General features: G+C 39.6%; 1 protein-coding gene across 2 annotated transcripts; it reads left to right on the plus strand.

Moving 5' to 3' along the window:
* The first annotated feature begins 294 nt into the window (after positions 1 to 294).
* Positions 295 to 12,918, plus strand: dhcr7 (7-dehydrocholesterol reductase). Of its 2 annotated transcripts, none has more exons than XM_047363914.1 (8): positions 295 to 300; positions 5,333 to 5,441; positions 8,528 to 8,750; positions 8,835 to 8,925; positions 9,009 to 9,222; positions 9,320 to 9,524; positions 11,284 to 11,415; positions 11,539 to 12,918. In XM_047363914.1, the coding sequence occupies exons 2-8, from the start codon at positions 5,353 to 5,355 to the stop codon at positions 12,001 to 12,003; spliced, it is 1,419 nt and encodes a 472-aa protein (XP_047219870.1). In that variant the 5' UTR covers positions 295 to 300; positions 5,333 to 5,352; the 3' UTR covers positions 12,004 to 12,918. The 2 variants fall into 2 exon arrangements, with proteins under 2 accessions (XP_047219870.1, XP_047219869.1); XM_047363913.1 differs by lacking the exon at positions 295 to 300 and adding an exon at positions 3,960 to 4,086.
* Positions 12,919 to 20,069: the final 7,151 nt, after the last annotated feature.

The raw sequence follows: 20,069 nt of genomic DNA on the forward strand, positions 1-20,069 counted from the left end.
AGTATCAATATCTTCCCAGTAACGGTATTTTCCCACCCCCATAGCATGGGAAATATCAAACTTCTTGCAGTGTTTCCCCATCCATATAGTGTGAACTATCAGTCGTTCTCACACTGCTATAGTTATAGTTAGTAGTTCTAATGGTTTTGAAGATTAGAAAATGTCATGTTATAGAGACATCAATATCATCCAAAACATCCAAGAACTATGTGTGTAAAATATTTATTATGCATTTTATACAGCTTAAAGCAGCCTGGTGTTAAATTGACCCCAAAGATCACTGATGCGTACAACATACAGGTCCTTCTCAAAAAATTAGCATATTGTGATAAAGTTCATTATTTTCCATAATGTCATGATGAAAATTTAACATTCATATATTTTAGATTCATTGCACACTAACTGAAATATTTCAGGTCATTTATTGTCTTAATATGGATGATTGTGGCATACAGCTCATGAAAACCCAAAATTCCTATCTCACAAAATTAGCATATTTCATCCGACCAATAAAAGAAAAGTGTTTTTAATACAAAAAACGTCAACCTTCAAATAATCATGTACAGTTATGCACTCAATACTTGGTCAGGAATCCTTTGGCAGAAATGACTGTTTCAATGCGGTGTGGCATGGAGGCAATCAGCCTGTGGCACTGCTGAGGTCTTATGGAGGCCCAGGATGCTTCGATAGCAGCCTTTAGCTCATCCAGAGTGTTGGGTCTTGAGTCTCTCAACGTTCTCTTCACAATATCCCACAGATTCTCTATGGGGTTCAGGTCAGGAGAGTTGGCAGGCCAATTGAGCACAGTGATACCATGGTCAGTAAACCATTTACCAGTGGTTTTGGCACTGTGAGCAGGTGCCAGGTCGTGCTGAAAAATGAAATCTTCATCTCCATAAAGCTTTTCAGCAGATGGAAGCATGAAGTGCTCCAAAATCTCCTGATAGCTAGCTGCATTGACCCTGCCCTTGATAAAACACAGTGGACCAACACCAGCAGCTGACACGGCACCCCAGACCATCACTGACTGTGGGTACTTGACACTGGACTTCTGGCATTTTGGCATTTCCTTCTCCCCAGTCTTCCTCCAGACTCTGGCACCTTGATTTCCGAATGACATGCAGAATTTGCTTTCATCCGAAAAAAGTACTTTGGACCACTGAGCAACAGTCCAGTGCTGCTTCTCTGTAGCCCAGGTCAGGCGCTTCTGCCGCTGTTTCTGGTTCAAAAGTGGCTTGACCGGGGGAATGCGGCACCTGTAGCCCATTTCCTGCACACGCCTGTGCACGGTGGCTCTGGATGTTTCTACTCCAGACTCAGTCCACTGCTTCCGCAGGTCCCCCAAGGTCTGGAATCGGCCTTTCTCCACAATCTTCCTCAGGGTCCGGTCACCTCTTCTCGTTGTGCAGCGTTTTCTGCCACACTTTTTCCTTCCCACAGACTTCCCACTGAGGTGCCTTGATACAGCACTCTGGGAACAGCCTATTTGTTCAGAAATTTCTTTCTGTGTCTTACCCTCTTGCTTGAGGGTGTCAATAGTGGCCTTCTGGACAGCAGTCAGGTCGGCAGTCTTACCCATGATTGGGGTTTTGAGTGATGAACCAGGCTGGGAGTTTTAAAGGCCTCAGGAATCTTTTGCAGGTGTTTAGAGTTAACTCGTTGATTCAGATGATTAGGTTCATAGCTCGTTTAGAGACCCTTTTAATGATATGCTAATTTTGTGAGATAGGAATTTTGGGTTTTCATGAGCTGTATGCTAAAATCATCCGTATTAAGACAATAAAAGACCTGAAATATTTCAGTTAGTGTGCAATGAATCTAAAATATATGAATGTTAAATTTTTATCATTACATTATGGAAAATAATTAACTTTATCACAATATGCTAATATTTTGAGAAGGACCTGTATGTACAGGACATTTAAAAAAAATATTGTCATGTTGATTTTATGTTTACCCAAATTGGGAAAAGTCACTAATTATAAAACAAAACACAAAATATGTTTAAAATATTTGACCCAATTCAATGTTTCAAATATTGAATTGGGTCAAATTTACCCCAAAGGTAATAGTAGGGTTAAAGTCCTTACACTGGGTCCCTGTATCTCAGAAAATAGACTTTCAAATACTTCTGTTGGTTTATAAGTCACTGAATGGCTTAGCAGCAAAGTACAGTAAAGATTACTTGCTGTTTTCTCAGCCTTTTAGACCACTTAGGTCTTCTGGTTCAAGTCTACTCTGCATCACCAGAATCAGAACCAAACTTGGAGATGCAACATTCAGTTCTTATGCTCAACTATTCTGGAACAAACTTCCAGAAAACTGCAAAAATGCTGAAACCCTAAGTTATTTTAAATCAAGGTTAAAATTTGTTAAGAGGTGCTGTTTATTGTTCTTTGTAAGCTATTCACTAAAACATATTGGTAAAAGTTTCTACTGGGTGTAAGAGTTAATTAAGATTTTCCACTTTGGAACATAGAAAACAGATAGTGTAAAGGACCTTGCTTTCCACAGTAAGAAGCAGTTCGCTGTTAAAGCCCCTTCCGGCAGACTGTGGTTGAGCTGGGCTGTCCTAGAAGAAGTTAGGAGGAAGGTGCAGAGCACCAAGAAGTTTCTGACTCTTGGTCTAAAATATTCCTTGGTCTAAAGAACATTCCCCCATGATCAAATCTGATATATTTATACCAAAATTAGGTGCATGAAGTGCAACTGTACAACTTGTGTTCTGTTATATAGGTGCAAAAGGAGACTGAGCATTTTACAAAGCCATACCTCCACATCAATGATGAGAATACATGCGTTAAAATAAGGGGCATTACTAACGGCATCACATTTTTAGTAACGAGTAATCAAACAAATTACTTTTTCCATCGTTACAACGTTGTTACAGTTACCAACAATTAAATGGAGCCCATTATAAACTAAAGCAATTCATTGAAGCTCTTGTCATCTGTCATGGCTTACAACCACAGGAGCTAAGCTTTCTTCTTTGGTGAAGGGAGGAGTGAGAGGTGTGACACCAAGTACTTGTAAGTGTGAGTACTTGTCTATGTAATTCCACGTTTTGCAACTGGCTTGTGAAACCTTAGAAAAAAAATATAAATTTGTAGAGATTTTGAAATGTAAAAAATTACCGCAATAGTTATTTTCCTTGTTAACTAGTTTTTTTTTTGTGGAGTAACTCAGTTACTAACTGAGTAACTCAGTTACTAACTGAGTTACTTTTTGAGAGAAGTAACTAGTAACTATAACTAATTACTTTTTTAAAGTAACATGCCCAACACTGCTCCACATATGCAAATGTTATATTTTCTGGGATTTTTTTGAATTTCTCTTTTTTACAAACTCTTGCACAGTTGTATGGCAATGTTCATTCTATTATGTGGCTTTTCTTTCTTTCTTTCTTTCTTTCCTTCGTTTGTTTGTAACATTTTTACCTACATACTGTGTGGATTGTTATTCCTCCTAAATCTGCAACATTTATAAGTCCTGCCTTTGTGGGACATGTAGAAGACTATTCTATTCTATTCTATTCTATTCTATTCTATTCTATTCTATTCTATTCTATTCACATTAAAAGCCATGTAAAATAGCCTCTGTGATCCGTTTCCTGCCAGCCTTAACATGCTGTTCAAACCTGTAATGTAGGACGGGGCTGGTTCAGTAAAGAAGATGACTGGAATCTTTGCTATGGCTGTAAAATTCAGGGAATGCCAACAAGCTGGCACAACAGTGAATCGCTTAGTGTTTCGCCCAACGCTCCAATCACATCAAATAATCCCTCCCACATTTTGACTGTTTGATACAATCTTCCACGGACCATATTGAAGCGTTTGTGATGTTCTCGGGCGCTCATGGCTCCAGTCGCTGTTATCCAATCAGAAAGCAAGAACATATCCCAAATCCGCGTCTGCAGCAATCCTATTGGTTTACTATCCGAACGTAGTGGCCTTATGGGCGGAGCCTGTCGCGCTACGTTGAGTTCCGTCTAGCGGTTAGTGGAGAGGCTGTAGTCCAGTCTGCCAATCTCTGCAGGAAGGAGGAAGTCAGCGGGCTCCCTTCTTTGTCCGAACTTACAACATACAGGTGAGCGAACCACGGTATTATAAAGCAAATATAAAACATGTGTTTTACTGTATTTTATCACCAGCAAGTATTTATACAGTGTGTACAGATCCAGATATGACGCGGCGGTGAAGTGTCGGCTGTCAGAAATTCGGTTTTAGAAAAGAAAAAAGCTGTGCTTGCAAGAGCAAATACAGAATGTATCTATGAATCTATGGACCGCATGATCGAGCTCCTACCACACATTTAAAATAAATAGCGTTTGTGAGTATTACGAAACCTTAGCAATCTCTCCTCCCTCCTGTCTGTGTGGAAACAAGGACGAAACATGTTCCCCTCCAGTTTATTATTTTATTACACAAATCTATTTACAACAGAACAAATTATTGTTTTGCATCTTTAGTCTGACCCAAATATTCACATATTGCTTTTGCTGTCAAAGTACGTTTACTCGAGTGTTTTAGAATGCATCAACTTAGAAGGGCACATTGTGGGGCTCCGCCTCTTTTGGGGCTCCGCCTCTTTTGGGGCTCCGCCTCTTTCTGTAGTGAACATTTAATTAATGTGAGATTTCAGATTCCGGTTGTGCTTGTCTTGCATTATTATTATGATCATTAGTAGTAGCGGTGGTTCCAAAATAAGGATAACAAATAACTACCTGTGGTTAGTGTGAATAGACGTATCTCCATAGATATGCCTTTTACGACCTGATTATCTGCAGAGATGTTTATGAAACTGACTGCAAAACCCTCTTGTCATGGACTGTGGACATTTTTAAAGGCAATACAATAAAAAAACAGTTTAAAAGATGAAAGATATTTGTTTAGTTTGTTTGTCATAGTATTTTTTTTAAGAGGTACAGTCCATATTAATTAACATGAATATGTCAAACAATCATGTAAATGTGCCAGATTTAGCCACAGAAGCTAATTTCCATCTACAGTCCCTGGCTGAAAAAAAAACAAAAAACATTAAATTGCACAATTTATGTATATACACATACAAGGCAGCTGTAGCTTAATAGGAGTGGTTGGTGTGATCTATGTTTATAGATTTTGAGAAGTGTGTGTTAGATGTTCATTTACTCTGTGGGTCCCAACTGCTCTATATGAGGCCCATGTTCTGTAATCTGTGTTTGTCTCATTTTGTCGATATTTATTGCTTGGATACTTGATCCTCACTGATTGTTCACTGGCTCCGTTGCGTACAAAGTACAAGACACTTCTGCAAGATGGATCATAACCCGGTATTCTGATTCCCTCACCAGAGGTGAAAGCTGCAGAGACCATGGAGTCCACAAGGAGACGCACTCAGCACAGTACCAATGGAAATGGATCTGGGGCAGTGGAGAAGTCAGCACAGTGGGGCAGAGCATGGTGAGTATCGCAGGTTGTAGGGGGCTATTTGTTCAAAAAGATTAAATAAAGTCCTTCAAGTTATTTTCCTTCTATAGACTCCTCCTGCTATAAACTGTGATCCAAAGATATTACCCTGTAAAATAGCTGATAAAATTCAGCTAACTGCTATGAGCCAAATTTGCAGTGTCTTGCAAAAGTATTTATTACCCTTAAGCTTGTAGCACATTTTGTCAAACTTAAATGTGTTTTATTGGGCTTTTATGTGATAGACAAACACAAGCAGAGCATTACTGTTTAATGGAAAGAAAATGATGCACGTGTTTTTATTTTTTAAAGAAAAATAAGTGTAGTGTACATTTGCCCCTGACTCTATGCTTTATAGAAGCACCCGTATACTGTAATTACACCTGCAAGTTTTTAGGGTTATGTTTCTAGAGACTGAAAGGCATGTTATTTTCAGCCCAACCAGACCTGATTGAGAGGTTCTGTAAACTTCTGTTTTCAAGTCTTGTTACTGTTTCCCAATCACATTTAGATCTATGCTTTGACTGGGTCATCCTTGCTCATGAATATCTTTTTGCCACCCAACCACTTTCTAGTGGATATTCCAGATAACTGTATCACACTAAACCTATACTTACATGTTGTGGTGCAGAGGGATTGGATCCAGGTTTATGGTATGACATTAAAAGAAACTGGACTGGTTCCCAGTGACATGTACATGACCCTTCTGTAGGCTGTTAAAATCCAAATGATTGCGCAGTTCATAGCACTGTTGCCTTGCAGCAAGAAGGTCCTGGGTTCGATTCCCGGCCGGGGGTCTTTCTGCATGGAGTTTGCATGTGTGGGTTCTCACTGGGTACTCCGGGTTCATCCCACAGTCCAAAGACATGCCTGTTAGGTTAATTGGCCTTAGGTGCATGGTTGTGTGTGTGTTGCCCTGCGATGTAACCTGCCTCTTGCCCGTAGACTGCTGGAGCTTCCCTGCGACCCACTATGGAATAAGCGGTAGAAAATGTCTGACTGTGACTACAAACAGAACCAGTAGTCATAGATAGACAAAGATTCCTAGAATGGTTAAGTTGTGTTTAATCAGGTCCTTGTTTAACTGGCTTGTTCACCATATTTGTACAGTTTCACTAGAGATAACCAGGGTCCGTTAATTTGTGGGTTTGCAGCTTGTTTGGGAGCCACTGATCTATATTAACTGCTATGAGAGTCTGAATGGAAAACATATTATAGTTAAACACAACATTCAAATACTTTAAGATTTGGGTTTTTGGAAAACAAAACAGTGATGAAATTGCATGTTTTAAGTTACAATCTTATTAAATGTTGCATCTGTTTAACAAGTAGTGCTCAGTTAACACTTTCTGTTCTCAGCTGAGGGAAGACATCTATGACTGGCCAATCACAAGGGATTTGCTTCTCTGAATGGCATCTCACACACATTAGAATTTCCTATTGTTTTAATGTTGCACATTTTTACAGACACTTTTTTGAAGTGATACTTTTAAAATGTACTCCTTCTAGATCTAGATAGAAGATGATTAACATGTTACACTGATAGTCTCTACTGTAATTAGACCTGGGATCTTAATATACTTCCCAGTTGTGGGCAACATGTTGTAGCTTTGTATGTGAAGCTACTGTTGGGATAGTACTTGTTTTCCGTAGCAGACAGTCTGGGAAAAAGGATCTGGTTCAACGATGGAAGATCACTTCTCTCTGGCATGTTTCTCAGGGTTTGGGAGTTATTACTTAGAAATTTTACACACGTGTATTCATAAGCCACTTCAACATGCATTATCAGACTAGAATGTTTTTAAACCATTGATCATTTTGTCATCCTTAATCTAAAAGAATATATTAGTAGGTTTAGTAAATATTGCTCTAATGAAACACGTATAGTAGCTGTGTTAACGCGTTGCACTGTTTATTTTAGAGAACATCGTCCTCAGTAGTGGCGATGTTATTACAGAGTTATTACAGAGTACACACGGTGTGCTGTTAGGCTGCCTAAGAGGACATGGTGCTATTATGAACTGACCTCCTTCAAAGTTGAATAAATAGTTCAGGATGTTTTAAGCAACGTTCTGTTAAAATGTAACAAGCAGTTAATATCCTTATTGCAGTTGATAACTCCGTTGGCATCCAGATAAGCTGGACCTGGAGGCTAAAGCTAAAAACAGGTTGAAGTCTTCGCAGTTTAGGCTTACACTATTTTCTGAACCTTTAAACGGCTGTCTTGTTTGCATTGGGTGAACTTGTAGATTACTTCTGGTAAAATTCAGTAAAAAAGGTATCCATTTAAAAATGCTGTAATACTGTTTCAGTCGTCACTCTGTCCAGAAATGCTCTGCATGTTTCCTTCTTCGCATGTGTTTCACACAGGAAGATCATTGGTGGCACACCACCTCCAATCCCCAGTTCTTGTGTGGATAATCATCAGCTTCTTTGTAAATAAATACCAAATGCAAATATTAGCCCTGTTTAAAGGTTCATAAATCACTATCACATTTTTGGGATTTGAGTTGTTCTGGGACATCAGGGGTCCACTTTGGTTTTGGACTAGCCATTAGCTTCAGCCTCTGGGACCAGCTAATCTGGATTTATACTAAATAAAAGCACCAAGAGAGTAATCTGCCGCAGGTAAGGTATTGACAACTTAAAACCTACAGTTAATACTGTCGTAGGAGTAATTGATATATAATAGAAAAATATGTTTTATTACGTAACCATCAAGGTGTTTATAGTACATACTCTACCAGTCTATCATTGAAAGTTAACGCTGTTAACATTTCCCGTCTAATCTCTTGTTGAAAGAGATACAATGTGATACTTAATGGTAATTCAGAAGTCTGCTTTAATGAGACCGTTAAGTTCTAACGTTGTCTTGTGATCTACAGATAGAATGAGCAGTCCTACTGTGAATCACATTTTTCCCATTAATTATTGTGTAATAATAGCTTTTAGTATTTGATTTTTACAGTGATTATAGTTGAGACTCTTGAATGTTTAGAGAACTATGACATATCATGTTATGTAGAACATGAATCCGCCCTAATGTACCTACTGTAAATGTGTTTCTGATCCATTCCCAGGGAGGTGGACTGGTTTTCCCTGATTAGTGTTGTCAGCCTTCTTTGCTTTGCTCCCTTCATTGTCTTTTACTTTGTGATGGCCTGCGATCAGTACGAGTGCTCCATCAGCCAACCTCTGTTAGAATTGTACCAAGGAAAGGCAACATTGCCCTCTATCTGGGCCCGGGCCCCCTCTTTCACATGGACCGCTGCTAAGATATATGCTGTCTGGGTGAGCTTTCAGGTAAGGAGAGGAGTGATCAAGCGATGCATCAAACTGAAACTGTGTTTTCTTCAACTTGAAATAAACCTCTAAACATTTTTTCAGGTGTTCCTCTATATATGTATTCCTGATGTTGTCCATAAGTTCATTCCAGGCTACGTCGGTGGAGTTCAGGATGGAGCTCGTACCCCTGCTGGTATACACTTTCTCCTGCCACTAAAACAATGAAAAAATGGTTGCTTTTTTCTTAACACATATTTATTTTCTTCTTCTCTCAAGGTCTTATTAACAAGTATGAGATCAACGGGCTGCAGTGTTGGATCATCACCCATGCTCTGTGGTTTGCAAATGCCAATTATCTCCACTGCTTTTCTCCCACTATCATCTTCGACAACTGGATCCCCCTGATGTGGTGTGCCAATATACTTGGCTATGCTGTCTCTACCTTTGCCTTTTTAAAGGCCTACCTGTTCCCCACCAACGCTGAAGACTGGTGAGTACAACAGCTTTAACTCCACATTATCTCAAATATTATAAAGATAACAGAACTTTTTCCACTTGCTTTCTTTCCCCCATGTTTCACTTCACAGCAAGTTTACAGGGAACATATTCTATAACTACATGATGGGCATTGAGTTCAACCCGCGCATTGGCAAGTGGTTCGACTTCAAGTTGTTCTTCAATGGCAGACCTGGCATCGTTGCCTGGACTCTGATTAATCTGTCCTACATGGCCAAGCAACAAGAGCTCTACGGCCAAGTCACCAACTCCATGATTCTGGTTAATGTGCTGCAGGTAAGATAGGGTGTTGAGCTCCTTAAACTAATATCTGACACTAGTGTTTAATGATAGTCTAACTAATAGCATTGGCCAGTGGTCAAAAATCTAATTTAAATTTCCACCTTTACCTGTGGGTGAGTTTTTCCCACATCCTGAGGGACAATATGGAGACGTAATTCAGATAAGCCACATTCATGGCCTTCATAGCAGAGGTTGGTTTAGGGAGCTGTGCCTGGGAAGTTGTTGGTGCCTGTCACAGTGGCAACTGAAGGACATGTTGGTGGATATCAGTGGTGATGAAAGCCATCAAACTAAAACTGGGGGCTCAACAGACTGGCTGTTCCTGGACTGTTCAGGAATCTGCTAAAGTGACCAGAGTGATTGTAGAAGAACATTTTTTGAGTGGGTCAAGAATTGGAGTTGATTAGAGAAGGGCTTACCTTTGACTTTAACAAAAGTCAAGCTCGCCCCGCTGGCTCCTGACTGAGGGTACTGTCAAGTGGCAAAATAAGTGCAGTGAAGATCTCCTTAACAGAGTCACGGTTTCTACTCTAAAGCAACCAGAGTTGTGGACTGTATATTGGTGAAGTTGATAGTACTGTTGCCTAGAAAATCCTGGCCTAGGGTTTTTCTGGGTGGATTTGGCATGTTCTTATTGTCCATTTGTGGGTTCTCCCTGGGTACTCTGGCTCCCTCTTACAGTCCACAAACTTGCATGTTAGGCTGTTTCATCTTTCTGTATTTCATTTTGGAGTGAGCGTGTGCATGTATGGGTTGTGTGTCTCTGTGTTGCCCTGTGATGTGCAGGGTGGGCCCAGCCTCTTGCCCAGTGAATGCTGGACATAGGCGCCCAGCCACCCACGACATATAAGTCAGCAGAGACAATGAATGGATGGATGGAGGTGTATGGATGGAGGAAGCGGCAGTTTGATGACTCATTGGGACACAAGTTGCTTAGCATGGCAGAAGTTGTTGGGGTAGACATGAAACCTGTGGAACGGCATTCAGATGTAACAAAGGAGGAACAATGCAGCTTTTGCTGGGTCATGCAACAGTGAACCAGTTCTCCGGTTCTATCAGAAACGTTTTATTGCCCTGTCTGGTGTATACAGGCTTTAAAATCTAGAGCTACTTTCTGTCATCAAACCATTTCTATCTGAATATCTGTCTTTTATTAGTGCAGGGGGTCTTGATTAAGTTCTTTATGTAGCCTTAATTTAATAAGCTCCAATTTGATTCAGAGCAAACCAACAAGCTGTTAATAATTAGGGTTGCCACGGTTAGTGATAACCAAGCAACCTACCATTCTCATGGTTTCACAGCTTTGCCACAAAGTAGCTGCCTAAGTTGAATGAATTAAAATAGACCTTTATGTGACCTGTGATAAAGTTGCTGTTTTCTCTGGGATTAAAGCCTCTGATTGTGCACCTCTGATGGTAACTTTTGATCTAGCTGATCTCCTGCTTAATTTCTTCTGTAGCTGCTTTAATGACTGCTGAATCTCAACTAATTCTAATATGATACACAATTTGACCTGTGCATTGTAGAATAGTTTTATTCTGATTATTTACTAGGACATGGTAGGACAAGGTCTAGTTTCCATTTTGCTTGTTGTTTGTTGTATTATTTAGATTTTCTTAGATGCTTTACATGAACTTTAAACCTATACCTATAGAGGTTTTTATCCTATACAGTATAATTTATGTGAAATTAAAGTGATAAAAGATGTAATGATCATATTAATGATGACTGACGGAATCCTGTCATCTTGTAGGGTATTTATGTGTTGGATTTCTTCTGGAATGAGGCATGGTACCTGAAGACTATTGATATCTGCCATGACCACTTTGGGTGGTATCTGGGCTGGGGGGACTGTGTGTGGCTGCCGTACCTCTACACCCTGCAGGTAACAAACATACACATGCCACAGTAGTTTTACAAGGCACCATTCATGAAAATTAAAGCCTACTCAACAGTAGCTGAGTCTGTCAAACATTTGATGGATTATTGATGTATTTGTGGCTTTTAGGGCCTGTACCTGGTGTACCACCCAGTCCAGCTCTCAGACACTCATGCCCTCGCTGTCCTGTTGCTGGGTCTGATTGGGTATTACATCTTCCGCTCTACCAACCATCAGAAAGATCTGTTCCGCCGCACAGAGGGTGCCTGCTCCATCTGGGGACGCAGGCCGACACACATCGAGTGCTCGTACCTGTCTGCTGACGGCCGCAGCCACCGCAGTAAGCTCCTGACCTCAGGTTTCTGGGGAGTGGCGCGCCACTTCAACTACACCGGCGATCTGATGGGCTCCCTAGCCTACTGTGCTGCCTGTGGTTTCAGCCACATTCTTCCATACTTCTACATTGTTTACATGACCATCCTGCTGGTCCACCGCTGCATACGAGACGAACACCGCTGCAGCAGCAAGTACGGTAAAGACTGGAAACTTTACACTGACGCAGTGCGTTACAGGCTGATTCCTGGAGTATTTTAAAGAGAGGAAGGAGGAATTAGAAAAGAAACACAGCACATGGACGGTGAAATGATGAATACATGGTGAAGCAAGTTAAGCTTGGCTCCTCCCACTGAACATTCTCCACTGAACTTCAGACTGTGTACTTTGATCAATTTTTTGTGCATTTGTACTAGTGTGCACTGCAAGCCTGTTTCAATAATTCTCTGCCTCAAAAATACAATTTGATCGTTTTCTGTTTCTATAAAGCTGTAACAGTGTGCCATCATACAGAACATTTTTAGAAAGATGTATTTTTTTAATATCATCAGTAACAGACAAAGTTACTTTTGTAAAACACTGACCGTGTGATGCTGCTCATAACGGTGTTGTTGTGCCCCCATAAGCCACATGTCATTTGCATTAAGGAACATCAGATATCTGGAACGAAAAGACTTGAATCTCAATGTACCAGCTATTTCTTCAAAAACGTATCATGTTCAAATTTGTCTGGTATCAGAATGGTTGTGTTCCTTTTCAGTGGATATTTTGGCGGACTTTGAAAGTCCATTTTCATTCAGATCAATAAAAAACACCCGGTTGCTTGTTTGTAGCAGCAGTGGTGGACTCTTATCTATAGACCGAGTATCTTATACCCTTGTTGTACTCATTGTCATTATTAGATCTAACCTAATGGTCCTTCTCCAGTCAGGAAAAGTATTTGTTGAGTCTTACGGTTGAGAATCATCCGAAACTCTGGCTGAGAACGTATTACTGTTCACATACATCGCTGGTAACAGTTTCTGCATTGATAATGTTAATGCGATCATCCAAAGTTCATCCACATTCCAACTCTAAGGAAATGTTTTATTTTCTTAAGCGATATTGCTTCTCTGAATTTTACAATTTCCCAAAACATTACAGCTCTCACGCAATAAACAAAAAAAATAACTTTTATGTCTAGTGATAACGTTTCTTCTTTTAACATACTGAATTATTAGTTAAATCTAATAAACATATTCAAAGTTTTATTAATTGGACAATGGCAGAATTATAGCATAAAAGTCGAAATTTGTAATTTTTAAAATTAACACTAGAGGGCAGCATATAGCTTTTCTAAAAGAATAAGATGCCTTTTTTCCATGAAAGTTACAACAGATGCAAACAGAAATTATAAGCGCATAGGAACAGTTTAAGGATTGTTGAGGCTGTTCTTTAATGGACTCAAGAGCTTAAATTACCCTACTTTTATTACAGTTATACCATAAAATGAGTAAAGAACTTACACAAAACGTTCAAATAGCAGCATTATTAATTAGATTTTTATTCCATATATGAGAGAAGTCAGTAGAGTCAAAAGTGAGTTCCTGGAAAACACTATTTAATATGTCTCTCTCTCTCCACATACTCTACACACATATATAAATATATATATATATATATATATATATATACACACATACAGGGGTTGGACAATGAAACTGAAACACCTGTCATTTTAGTGTGGGAGGTTTCATGGCTAAATTGGACCAGACTGGTAGCCAGTCGTCATTGATTGCACATTGCACCAGTAAGAGCAGAGTGTGAAGGTTCAATTAGCAGGGTAAGAGCACAGTTTTGCTCAAAATATTGAAATGCACACAACATTATGGGTGACATACCAGAGTTCAAAAGAGGACAAATTCTTGGTGCATGTCTTGCTGGCGCATCTGTGACCAAGACAGCAAGTCTTTGTGATGTATCAAGAGCCACGGTATCCAGGGTAATGTCAGCATATCACCAAGAATTACGAACCACATCCAATAGGATTAACTGTGGACGCAAGAGGAAGCTGTCTGAAAGGGATGTTCGGGTGCTAACCCGGATTGTATCCAAAAAACATGAAACCACGGCTGCCCAAATCACGGCAGAATTAAATGTGCACCTCAACTCTCCTGTTTCCACCAGAACTGTCCATCAGGAGCTCCACAGGGTCAATATACACGGCCGGGCTGCTATAGCCGAACCTTTGGTCACTCAAGCCAATGCCAAACGTCGGTTTCAATGGTGCAAGGAGTGCAAATCTTGGGCTGTGGACAATGTGAAACATGTATTGTTCTCTGATGAGTCCACCTTTACTGTTTTCCCCACATCCAGGAGAGTTACGGTGTGGAGAAGCCCCAAAGAAGCGTACCACCCAGACTGTTGCATGCCCAGAGTGAAGCATGGGGGTGGATCAGTGATAGTTTGGGCTGCCATATCATGGCATTCCCTTGGCCCAATACTTGTGCTAGATGGGCGCGTCACTGCCAAGGACTACCGAACCATTCTTGAGGACCATGTGCATCCAATGGTTCAAACATTGTATCCTGAAGGCGGTGCCGTGTATCAGGATGACAATGCACCAATACACACAGCAAGACTGGTGAAAGATTGGTTTGATGAACATGAAAGTGAAGTTGAACATCTCCCATGACCTGCACAGTCACCAGATCTAAATATTATTGAGCCACTTTGGGGTGTTTTGGAGGAGCGAGTCAGGAAACGTTTTCTTCCACCAGTATCACGTAGTGACCTGGCCACTATCCTGCAAGAAGAATGGCTTAAAATCCCTCTGACCACTGTGCAGGACTTGTATATGTCATTCCCAAGACGAATTGATGCTGTATTGGCCGCAAAAGGAGGCCCTACACCATACTAATAAATGATTGTGGTCTAAAACCAGGTGGTTCAGTTTCATTGTCATGTATATAAATGTCATTCACTTACTGCTGCTGAGAAGAATGAAGAAATTCATCAATCAATCAATTTTTGGCTGAATATAGGTCAGGCACTCAAAAGGAGTGGCCAGATTCGGATGTTAGTTCGCAGACATGCAGACTAGTTAAAGTTATGCAAACAGTTCCACTTGCAAGGAGCTTAGGGGTTTAGAACATGCTCCATCTTGTGGCCATCTTGAGTGAAATTATGTTTTACAGACAGAAAGTGAAGAGCGTTACTAATGGTAGCCAGGCAGACAGTTCGTTGTAGACTCATTAGGTTGACAGAATCCGAGGTGATTGCTGTTTAGGTATTCATGAAGCAAGGGTATGCAGTTGCATATTGGCAGACTTTGTACAATGCGGGGCATCATTATCCGACTGTATTGGTGCTCTCATGTACCCATCAGTTCAGACGTTAGTCTACTGTGACATCTTTGTTCCCTTCAGGTTAACCAATTTCATAATACAAACATTCAAACCCAAAATGCATCTCCTGTCAAACTCTGTCAAGTGCTGGTAATGCTGTCTAAAGTGTCCATGTGGCATCTGTTGTGCTTGGTGATCTTCACTCACTGTTTTGACTAACTTTTGGATGATCCGGTAACTGCCAGTAGTTCTATTGTCTTATGATGTCAGAATGTTTGTCCTCCTTTGCCTGTTTATGATATGCCAGGAAATGCAAACCATGTTATATACCACATTCTTACTTTGATGCTGAACTGTTTTTGCCATTGTTTGCACATTGCAACTATTACATAAAATTTTTAGATGACTGTCAAACCACAATGTTCTTAGTTGAGTCTCTTAAAAGTACAATTTCACTGCTCATAGTGTCTTATATTCAGACAACTCTAACAAGGATCCGTCATAGCTGGCAGCTTATGTTGCTGTGCAAGCACAACACAGGCCTGCATCCTGGGCCTCAACCATCAACAGGATCTTTCGAAGTATAATGGCACATGTTATGGATGCAAATTAGTTATTGAACCAGAAGTCTTATTGACTCTTCTTACCTTGGTTCAAGCTAATGCTTTTTGCACCTGATTCATTATATTGCATTATATAGAACCAGATTACCTTTGATTGTTGTTTCAGGCTGACTTTTTCACAGACTGCTCCTGAAGGCGAGGAAGAGTTGCCCATGTCTGCACTTTCTCTGGGTTCACTCATTGCCAAATTGACAAACAGCTCACTGTGAAAGAAATGGAAATATTAGGAAAGGGGCAATCTTTATGTGATGACACTAAAAGCTAGACTATTGAATTTTCCAGTAGGGGATCATTCACCCATCCATATAAATGTCCAGTGTACACAGTAACCATATTGTTGAATCCCCCCTTTTACAGCTGGACATTTTTCTTTAGTGAAGAGCAGTTGGGGGTCATAGAGCGGGAAGAAACTCTGGCAAAGTGAGGAGTGGGAATAAATGGCACAGATATCGTGAGCTGAAGGCAGAGAGGGTAAAGTAGAAGGAGCAATAAAGTATGCTCAGTGGGACACTTGGAGCTGGTGCCACTCTTCAACGAAAGTTGGCTTGATTTCCCAAAAGACCAAATTAGTTTTTATTGGCAGCTCGGGGGGTATGTTGGTTGTGTGTAATAGTCATAAGGTACAAGGAAGAGGCACCACAGAGCGAAGGAAGGTGCATGATTTGTCAGCAGACTGCAGTCACTGATAATTCACACTTATGGCAGAGCAGAGTGTTTTAGTCCACAGAGGGCATATAATCACATTGCTCCTGGTGAAGTTAAATTGACTAGCTGCTTATGGTTGGTGGCAGAGGAGTCATTTTAACCATCATAACATTGATTTTTTGTAATTTGGGATGGATGGGACCTATTCAATAGACGTATTTCTTCATTTCTTCTTCCTGGATGTACTAATATAAAAGAACCCAACTTCCTTGTGGTACTCCAAAGTATCCCTGTGATGCAACAGTTTGACTAAGTTAATTAAACATGGACATAATAACATAAAAAGCCTCAACATTGTTAAAACATTTTATTCATTAGGTTTAGTTTTTGATTTCTTTTAACATCTCCACACCGACATGCAACAGGTGCTTTCAGGTGAGGACTGCAATACTTCTTTAAAATCACTTTGTCAAGAAGGTGTCCAATTGGAAGTCCAAACTTCCTTACTCTACCAATAACCTAAACTCCCCGCAAGTTCAATGAGCAGTTTTTCCAGACACCCTTCATGAGCTATTTTCATAGCTAGTAAACTGCAACCCATGACCTTTTCATTAGAGTACTAGGAGCCTTTTCTAATTTGAGTAAATTGTTGCTTTCCATTGTGGATGCCTCTTTGGTGCATGGTTGTGTGTCATCTTATTTTAAGCAGGCAGAGACCTTTTCTTTATTTAAAGAAAAATAACTTGGACACCTTACTTTCTAACTCGCTGCTGATTTCAAAGTTGTCATTTACGGGCTGAGAATTATTATGTGCTTCTGTACTGGGAATCATAGAGTTTTATTTAATAGACCTAAACATCTAGCTGGTGTTTCTGGCTCTGTGTTGGACTAGCATTTCTCCTATCTACTAATAGCAATTATTCTGTAATAGCCATTGAGTAGTCCTATTCGAAGGCATTTTTAACATGTGGGGTTCCCCAAAGGGTGATACCTGGTCCATTATTATTTTCATTAAAAAAATGTATATATCCCTAGCACATATTAGTCAGTCTTTGATGAAATGTTGTATAACTTTTATGCTGATGATATTCAGTTATATGTGTCTTTTAAATTTCACCAATTTGATAGGATAAATACATTTAATGACTGCCTAAATAAACAAACTACTGGCCTGCTGAAAATTATATATTTTTTTAAATTCTAGTAAAACAGACAAAATGATTGCTGCCACATCAGCCATTCCTTCTCCGAATTTTGTACATTCTTCTGTGTTAATAACACTGTGTCAACTAAACGTAACTCAGCAGCTATAGTGTGTTCAATCCACACTGTATGCGCATGGCCCAAAGATGTTTCACCACATTATACATGAACATGTTGATAACATCACAGCCTAAGTTATAACATTTATTTATAAAATTAAATAAAAAATATCTTGTAAATTACAAAATTACCTCAGTAATAGCTAAATATTATAATGACTATGAATGGCACTAGATTTGTCATAATGTTTTTAAGATGGCTGAAATATAAAAAGAAATCACCATATGCGCATTTTAAGAAATTGTTTATGAGCAGCTCATGATCTTTATTTATTCCTATGAGTGTACCCTAAATGTCAAGTTGGTTTCATGAATCACCAAGTAAGTGTTGTTTTTCCACAATGTAATGGTACATGCATCCTCAGTAAGAGGGATTGCTGCAAATTGGCTTGGTTTCCTTAGACAGGACACATTTTAACCAGTTGACAACGTGTGCCGAACCTGACTGCGTTGGAATGCATGTAATTGAATTTGGATAGGTCTTTGTAATTGGATGGATTTGATTATATAATTCTGCATATAAAATGGATCTGCTTTTTTATCATTAAAGTGCCTTGAGATTACACTTGCTGTGAATTGGTGCCATATAAATAAACTAAACTGAAACTCAGAACTGCTATGATATTCTTGTGGCCCTTCACTGTTTAAATAAAAGATAAATAATTTCATGCATGATGCCTTGACAAACCAACTTGTTCCTTAGATTAGGTAATATGGATGAGATAATCACCAAGAATAAATTCTGATTAGTCCAGAAGCACTGCCGTCACAAATGAGTGGTTATGTATCCTTAGATGTATACAGATGTATGGATGCAAACTGTACCTTTTGGTACAATAAAGGTGGTACACTCATAGCGGTGTATTAACAAAGTTAATTAAAGTAAAGCGTACTTCAGCATAAAGAGTTAGCTTGGAGTTTATTTTTTACTTAGGGATCTGTTATTCTCAGTAATAGCTCCCTTACATGCTGTATCACAGTGAACTTGTTGAGAATAAATCCTTGAAGTGGCAGAAGCTAACAGTTAGTCAGACAAGTACGGAGAAGAGGGGGGCGGATTACCGTAGAGTACTGTAGTTAAGTGTATGAAAAACCTTATACATAGACAGTCTGGTGTGCTCCACACACAACATCACAACACTTGAGAAGAATTTCGCGAGAACTGCCTCCATTTTTCTCTTTCTTCTTATAGTGCAGAAGGAAGAGAATGCTGCATGTTCTCTTTGTTCTGTCATACATTATGAAGCAGGACCAAAATTAAGAAAAGGAGTTTTTGAAAATGATGTGATAAAATCCTGTGTGTCCTCGTTCGTCACCTACAAAGAAGACGGATAGTTAGCAGGATTAAACTGCTTTTTTAGACATCAGCTCCATGGTTATGGTGAAAAAGAAGAATTGTTTGCAGATTATACAGTTCATATAGATCTGGCCTCTGAAGTGAGGAGGCAGCTGTAAAACTAGCATGAGCTCAGGCAATAAATTGCCTTTAACTTACATGCTTGGAGTAAAAAAGCCAAGACCCTCCTGCTGCTCCTCCTGTGTTCACAGTTAGACAATCAGACTCCAACTGAAAATAACGTAAGTTATGCATCTGTGACAGTGAACCAAACTTTGACAAAGCTGCAGAGTTTGACAAAGCTGCAGAAGACCTACAGTGGCTGTTACGCAGAAACTCTTCACTAAATTAAAACAATACTAGGACCTGCAAAGATTTATGATTTTAAATTAAAAAGGTATAAAAGAACTAAAAAAAATGCAATAAAAATGTAAAACAACCTCATAGATACACAACTGTAAAGGATATTTGTCAGTTGGTTCCTAAGCATTAGAACAACTAAACACAAAGCAGGTGTTTAGTTTCCATAAGGAGGAGATTTTTTTTTGGAAATGTTTGGTTGCTGTGGAGACAGAGTTATCCATCACTGGGAGGAAGAGTGTGTTTGTGGCAGCATTATCTCTGTGTATCGCTGTCTGTCGCCAGCTGTCCAGAGTAAAGGATACTAGCTGGCACTGAAGTTCAGTTTCAACATGGCCTAAACCTCCAGCGCCTCATTTTCAGGACAATCATTGGCAAGATTTTTAATGGACCTAAAATCCAAGGGGGAAATTTTCCTGGCACAAAGATCAGTGTGACAGTAGTCATGTTTTATGTTATAAGAACCAGGCCGATAATGGAAGTCCAGATCCTGTCAATGTAAAAAAAAAGTTCTTAAGCAGGGCGCTATCTTTAAATATTTAGCCACAAAGGTGGAATGTATTCTAAAGAACAGAGCCCATTTAGACATTTTGTCACATCACAACCAAACAATTCACTGTAGTTTGCTGGCATTTTAAGTGACAGACCAAGACAAAGCAGTTCATAACTGTGAAGTGTAAAGAAAATTATACATTGTTTTCAAAAAATTTTTTAT

Source organism: Girardinichthys multiradiatus, chromosome 4 (assembly GCF_021462225.1).
Source record: "Girardinichthys multiradiatus isolate DD_20200921_A chromosome 4, DD_fGirMul_XY1, whole genome shotgun sequence".
NCBI classification, from domain to species: Eukaryota; Metazoa; Chordata; class Actinopteri; order Cyprinodontiformes; family Goodeidae; genus Girardinichthys; species Girardinichthys multiradiatus.